Genomic DNA, 7,794 nt, shown 5'->3' with positions numbered 1-7,794 from the left:
CCCCGAGTGTGACAGGGGTGGCGCCCCAACCCCCCTCCATGGGCCTTGCTCTGTGTGTGACAGGGTAGAGCCATAACCTCCCCATTGGCCCTGCCCTGAGTGTGACAGGGTGCAGCGCCCCAACCCCCTGATCTGCCCTGCTCTGTGTGTGACAGGGGGGATCTCCTCAACCCCCTGATGGGCCCTGCTCTGTGAGTGACAGGGGGCAGCGCTCCAACCCCCTGATTGGCCCTGCTCTGTGGGTGATAGAGGGTGGCGCCCCAACCCCCCTCCACGGGCCTTGCTCTGTGTGTGACAGGGTAGAGCCATAACCTCCCCATTGGCCCTGCCCTGAGTGTGACAGGGTGCAGCGCCCCAACCCCCTGATCCGCCCTGCTCTGTGTGTGACAGGGGGCGGTGCCACTCCTCCCCTATCAGCCCTGCTCTGTGCATGACAGGGGGGAGCTCCTCAACCCCCTGATGGGCCCTGCTCTGTGCATTACAGGGAGCTCCCCACCTCCACGGGCCTTGCTCTGTGTGTGACAGGGTAGAGCCATAACCTCCCCATTGGCCCTGCCCTGAGTGTGACAGGGTGCAGCGCCCCAACCCCCTGATCGGCCCTGCTCTGTGCGTGACAGGGGGTGGCGCCGCAACCTCCCCATCGACCCTGCCTTGAGTGTGACAGGGGGCGGTGCCCCAACCCCCTAATCGGCCCTACCCTGAGCGTGACTGAGGGTGGCATTGCAACCTCCCGATCCGCCCTGCTCTGTGCATGACAGGGGGCGGCGCCCCAACTCCCCTATCGGCCCTGCTCTGAGCCTGACCAGGGGCTGCACCTAGGGATTGGGCCTGCCCTCTGCCACCCAGGAGCAGGCCTAAGCCAGCAGGTCGTTATCTCCCGAGGGGTCCCAGACTGCGAGACGGCACAGGCCGGGCTGGGGGACCCCCCCTCCCCCCCGAGTGCACAAATTTTTGTGCACCGGGCCTCTAGTTTGGTATAATAATGGCTGAAAACTCCCCAAATGTGATGAGAGACATGACTATAAACATCTATGAAGTTCAACAAACTCCAAAATGAACTCAAAGAAAATCACAAATAGACACTTTAAAATCAAACTTTTAAAAGCCAAAGACAGAATCTTGAGAGCAGCAAAAGAGAAGCAACTCATCACATATGAGGGATTATAAACATATTTCTCATCAGAACTTTGGTATCCAGAAAGAAGTGGAATAATATATACAAAGTGCTGAAAGGAAAACAAAACAAAAAACCCTGTCAACCAAGATAAACAAATCTGAGGGAGTTTGTAACCACTGGATCTGCCCTACCCCATCCCCCCCAAAAATAAAATACTCAAGGTAGTTACAGTAACTTGAAGCTGTATGAAGAAATAAAGTACCCAATCAAAGTAAATACATGAGCAAGTATAAAAGCTATTGTTATTATAACAATGGTTTCTAACTCCACTTTTTGTTTTCTATGTGATTTAAGAAACTAATAGATTTTTTAAAAAAGTTATTAGTCTAAAAGCTAGCATTATTGCAACTTTGGTTTATAGGTCCACCTTTTGCACTGTAAATTATAAGAACCTAATGTGATTAAAAGAATTATTAGTTTATGTCTTAGGGCACACAATGTAAGGATATAATTTTGTACCATAAACAAGTGAAAGGAATAGGTACAGAGCAGTTAAAGAAACAGTTTTTAAAATTCTTATTAAAGTTAGGCTGTTATATATTCAAATTAGAGTGTTATACTTTTAGGATGTTAATGCAATTTCTATGATAACTACACAAAAATAGCTATAGAATATATAAAATAGGAAATGAGGGAGGAATTTATACTATTTATACAAAAACTCAACTAGATACAAAAAGGAAAGTAATGAAGGAAATGAGGGACAATAAAGCGGTATGGCATACAAAAATAAATAACAAAATGATAAAAGTAAGTCATGACTGTAAATGTAAATGGGTTAAAATCTCCAATCAACAGACAGAGCTAGAAGAATGGATATGCTACCTACAAAAGTCTCACTTTAGATCCAAAGACTCAAATAAATTGAAAGTGAAAGGATGGAAAAAGATAAGCCATGAAAGAGGAAAAGATAGTGATGATTGCACAACATTATGAATATATTTATTATTAATGAACTTTACACTTAAAATAATTAAAATAGTTAATGTCATTTTATGTGAATTTTCCCACAATAAAATTTTTTTATTGATTTTAGAGAGAGACAGGGGAGGTGGTGGGTGGGGAGAGAGAAGGAGGGAATATTGATTTGTTGTTCCACTTATTTATGCATTCATTGGTTGATTCTTATATGTGCTCTGACAAAGGATCAAACTCACAATCTTGGTATATTGCAAAGATGCTCTAAACAACTGAGAACCCAGCCAGGACCACAGTGAAAATGTATACTTGATGGAAAATAAAACCACATATGGCAAAAAAGAATAACAAAAAAGAACAAAGGCGACAAATAGAAAACAGTAAACAAAAATATGTTAGATATTAATCAAGTTATACTAATAATCACTTTAAACATCAGTGGCCCGGCCGAAACCGGTTTTGCTCAGTGGATAGAGCGTCAGCCTGTGGACTGAAAGGTCCCAGGTTTGATTCTAGTCAAGGGCATGTACCTGGGTTGCGGGCACATCCCCAGTAGGAGATGTGCAGGAGGCAGCTGATCGATGTTTCTCTCTCATCAACGTTTCTAACTCTCTATCTCTCTCCCTTCCTCTCTGTAAAAAATCAATAAAATATATATTTTTAAACATCAGTGGCCTAAAGACACCAATTAAAACACAGAAATTATCAGAGTGATTCAAAAAAACAGGATCCAATAAAATGTTGTCTACAATAAACCCACTTTTAAGATGAAGAGTTTCAGTTTTACAAGAGAAAAAGTGTAACATATACAAAACAGGGCATGTTATTTAGCCTTAAAAAATAAAATCTTGTATTATGCTACAATATGTATGAATCTGGAAGAAAATAAATTAAATAAGCCAGTCACAGAAAGACAAATACTGCTAACTCCACTTATATGAAGCATCTAACATAGTCAAACTCATAGAAGCAGAGTAGAATGGTAGCTCTTTTGTGACTGAAAGGAGGGGAAAACGGGGAGTAGTTTTTAAATAGGTATTTTGAAAAACAACATTATATTACTTTATGGGTAATGCAAATACCTTATAATAACTAAGAATTCCTAGTATCTTTCCCCATTCCTTTGCATCATCACTGTAATTCACTTCAGTTATACATAAACTATAATCATTGATTACATTGTTGCTGTTATTATCTTGAACAATATTATTTTCGGTCAATTAAGAATAAAAAAATAAAAATTTTAATGTTGCCTTAATTTATTCCTTCCCTATTGCTCTTCTTTGCTTTATGGAGATCTAATTTTCTGACTTGTTTCACTTTTCTTCTCTGTGAATAACTTCTTTTAACATTTCCTATAAGCTCTATAAGTGAATTGGGTGGGTCCCTAGGCCCCTGGCTTCTTCAAAAAAAATTTTCTTTAATTTTCTATTGTTTTAATATCATATGGCTCAATGTAATGTTTTAGTATTTATCCTGCTTCGTGTTCTGTAGATTTCTTGGATCTATGGTTTGGTGACTGATATCAATTTAAGAAAATCCTTAGTCATTATTATTTCAAATATTTCTTCTATTCCATTCTCTTTTCCTTTTCCTTCTGTTATTGCCATTATAAATATATCACACTTTTTATAGTTGTCTCACAGTTATTGGATTTTCTCTTTTAAAAACAAACAAACTCCTTTTCTAATTGTTTTTTTTTTTTTTAGTTTTGGTAGTTTCTATTGATATCTTCTCAAACTCAGAGATTCTTCCCTCAGGTCTAGTCTGCTAATGAGTCCATGAAAGGCATTCTTCATTTCTGTTACAGTATTTTTTATCTCTATAATTTTAAAAATTCTTTCCTAGAATTTACATTTCTCTGCTTACATTTCCCATCTGTTCTTGCATGTTGCCTACTTTTTCCATTAGGGACCTTAGCATAGTAATCATAGTTATTTTAAAATCCAGGTTTGATAATTCCAACAATATTATCATATCAAAGTCTGGTTTTGATGTTTGCTCTGCCCCTTCAAACTACATTTTTTGCCTTTTAGTAGGCCTTGCAATTTTTTTGTTGAAAACCAAACATGATGGATTGGGTAAACGGAAGGAACTTGTGTTAAAAGGTTTTTAGTGATGGTATAAGTGTAGTGGGAGAGGAGGTATTCTTTAGTCCTATGATTAGATCTTAGTCTTTTAGTTAGCCTATGTCCTTAGCTGTGAACTTCATCTCAACTTTCCCCACCCCCACCCCCTTAGGTGATCTGGAGTTGGATATTTTCCTACCTCCAGATCAGTCAGATTCTGATAAAACACTAATAGGTTAGGTTCTGGTAAAACAGTCTCTCTTGAAAGCAGGCCCTATTAAGAAGACCATATTTTCAAATCTTGACTATTGTAAATAACGCTGTAATGAACATAGTGGTACATAAGTTCTTTTGAAATAGTGTTTCAGGTTCCTTCGGATAAATTCCCAGAAGTGAAACCACTGCGACATAAGGCAGTTTCATTTTTAATTTTTTCAGGTAACTCCATACTATTCTCCATAGTGACTTCACCAATCTGCATTCCCACCAACAGTGCACAAGGGTTCCCTTTTCTCCTCATTATCACAAACACTTGTTTGCTGATTTATTGATGATAGCCATTCTAACAGGTGTGAGGTGATATCTCATTGTGGTTTTAGTTTGCATTTCCCTGACAATTAGTGATGTTGAGCATATTTTCGTATGTTCATAGGCCATCTGCATGTCTTCTTTGGTGAAGTGTCTTGGTGTTGAGCAGCCCAAGTGTCCATCAGTAGATGAGTGGATATAAAAGCTGTGGTTCATTTACACGATGAAATACTACATTTCTATGAAAAGAAATAAAATTTTATCCTTTGCAACAGCATGGATGGAGCTGGGCAACATTATGCAGTGAAATAAGCCAGTCAGAGAAAGACAAGTACCACATGATTTCACTCAAATGTGGAATTTAATGAACAAACTGAACTACCAAACAAAGTAGAGACAGACTCATAGATAGAGAGCAGGAAGACAGCCCTGGTTGTGTGTGGGGGTGGGTAGGGGGGGGAAGGTACTGGGGAGACTGAACAAAAAAAAAAGAGAGAACTCACAGACATGTAAAGCAGTGTGGTGATTGCAGGAGTGGGGGTGAGGAGGCATTGAAGTGGAAGAGGGAAAGAGAGAATAAATGGTGATGGAAAATATAAAATTTAAAAATAAAAAAGAAACCTTAGCCAGTTTGGCTCAGTGGATAGAGCATTGGGCTGTGGACTAAAGGATCCCAGGTTCTGGTCAAGGGCATGTACCTTGGTTGCAGGCTTGATTCTTGGCCCTGGTCAAGGCGCATGTGGGAGGCAAACAATCAATGTGCCTCTCTCACATCGATATTTCTTTCTCTCCCTCTTCCTTCCACTCTCTCTAAAAATCAATGGAAAAAATATCCTCTGGTGAGGATTAACAAAAATAAATAAATAAATAAATAAATAAATAAATAAATACTATATTTCAAAATGGTTACTTTTCCCCTTCCCCTTCCTAAAACATGAGGTGATTTTTATCCATTATTCACCGTTAGATCCTAGTAAAAATGCTGGAGATAAAATTCACAAAAGTGAGTTCTCCCATGACTGGGCCTTCCTGGAGCTTTAATTCTCAGACTTGTCCACACTGAGCTTCCAGCAATTCAGTAATTACAGCTTAGATCTCCTAACCCGGGTACTGGTTTTCACAGAGGTTTCTGACGTGGAGGTTGAGTCTCTAACTCTCCACTTGTCTAACTCCCCAATTTGTCCTATGACCTCACTTCCCTGTTGGACCTAAAAAGAGTTATTGATTTTCAGTTTTGTTCAGCTTTTTAACTTGATGTTAGGATGCATGGATGACTTCCAAGGTCTTTACATGCTGAACTGCACACTGGAAGGCTGCCCTAGGTTCTTTCCATAGCTGTGACTCAGTAAGAAAAAAGTAGATGTTCTTACCTGATGTTGATGTCATCACTTGTAGGAGAAGAAAGCCCACACAGTACCCAGAAAAAGAAGAGGATTTAAGCTTCATCATGCCTGGAAAAGAGACAAGGAGAAAATCATGGACTATGAGATATTTGTAGGAATTGTCAAGATACATTAAATTAATCAAGATCACAAAGAGGGACAACTTTGAGACTCTTCCTTCAGAGTATAAGTTCTCTCAGTGCTCAACAAAATGACCATGTCCACCCGAAGTGTTCTGATTAGAAAAGGCCTTCCCAGTCCCTTTCTCCCACTAAATCACACTTGCTTTTTATCTCTCTTTCACTTTGTGACCTAACCTACTAAGTGAACATTTCCTCTAGTAGGTGTAACAAATGGACTAGAAAAAACACTCTAAGTGAATGAAATGGGGGAGGAAACAAAAATGTCAAGCACAAAAGTATGAATGTCTAAGCATGCATGGTAAAGTAAGTAAAGTATTTTTTGAATTCATATTCTTGAACAATTAAGATGAAACCAAATTCAGGTGGAACTAAAATAGCTTAATAAATGGTTTTAATCCTCACCTGCTGGCCTGGTTGCCCCCAACTTCCCTCCCTGCTGTCCTGGTCACCCCAAACTGCCCCCCCCTGCCAGCCTGGTTGCCCCTCATGCCCCCCCCCCCACACAGCTTGCTGTTCAGTCATTTAGTTGCCCCTCACTGTCCCCCCACCAGCCTGGTCACCCCACGAAGCCAGCTGGTCAGTCGTTTGGTAGCCCCTCACTGCCCCTCCCCAGCCAGCCTGGTCGCCCCACACAGCCTGCTTGTTCAGTCGTTTGGTCATCCCTCACTAACCCCCCTGCCGGCCTTGTCACCCCATGAAGCCTGCTGTTCAGTCGTTTGGTTGTCCCTCACTAACCCCCCTGCCAGCCTGGTCATAGGCATGAGGGTTAATTTGCATATTACCGCTTTATTATATAGGATATCTGACAGATATGACAATGATTATCAACAACACTGACCCACTAGACTATTCACATCCCAGTGTGTGGAGGTAGGTTGGTAGGTTGGTAGGTTGGTAGGTTGGCATACCACCAAGAAAAGCATATTACAATTTCCAAAGAGATGTAATAATCTCTAGATGACTCCCTCCTTTACCACTCCTATTCAAAATCAGTAACTGAAACCTTGAATCTATGAAAGACAAATAATTATTTTTAAAAGCAAGTAATAAGAGAAATAAAAGCACATGTCTATATTAAGACTTGTATCCAAGTGTTAATAATGGCTTTGTTTGTAATAGTTAAGAACTGGAAGTAATAGTCAATAACTAGAAATGGACAAACAAGTTGTGGTACATCTATATGATGTAATATACTCAACAAGAAAAAGGAATTAACCATTTTACATATGTGTGAATTTCAAAAGTATTGTGCTGTGTTAAAGAAGTCAGACAGAAAAAGTGGTCCATACTGTGTGAATACATAAATATAAAATTCTAGAAATTGCAAGTAATCTCTGTGGTTGCTTGAGGAGGGGAAAATGAAGAGGAAGGAATAGCTACAAAAGTGCTTGACTTTTCCATCATTTTGGGGAGTGATGGATATGTTTATTATATTGATTAGAGATAGTATTACAGGGTATACATATGTAAAACTTAAATTATTCATGTTAAGCATATGTAGTTTCTTGTATGTCAATTATAACTCAATAAATATTTTTTGTAAAGTCTACTTAAAATACAATTAAAATATTAATAAT

At 39.6% G+C, this 7,794-nt stretch overlaps 1 protein-coding gene across 3 annotated transcripts in view; it reads right to left on the bottom strand.

Annotated features, from left to right (window-relative positions):
• Window positions 1–7,794, bottom strand: part of LOC102240020 (selection and upkeep of intraepithelial T-cells protein 8) — a 32,988-nt gene that overhangs the window by 19,883 nt on the left and 5,311 nt on the right. For all 3 annotated transcript variants that reach the window (XM_014543429.1, XM_014543430.1, XM_014543431.1), the window contains exon 2: window positions 6,063–6,143. In XM_014543429.1, coding sequence (XP_014398915.1) covers window positions 6,063–6,141 — 79 coding nt within the window. In that variant the 5' untranslated portion in view covers window positions 6,142–6,143. The remainder of the gene's footprint in view (window positions 1–6,062; window positions 6,144–7,794) is intronic.

This window comes from Myotis brandtii, unplaced genomic scaffold, assembly GCF_000412655.1.
Source record: "Myotis brandtii unplaced genomic scaffold, ASM41265v1 scaffold3255, whole genome shotgun sequence".
NCBI lineage: Eukaryota > Metazoa > Chordata > Mammalia > Chiroptera > Vespertilionidae > Myotis > Myotis brandtii.
Note: the sequence above shows the minus strand (reverse complement) of the source record. Positions and strands in the feature narration are given on the sequence as shown.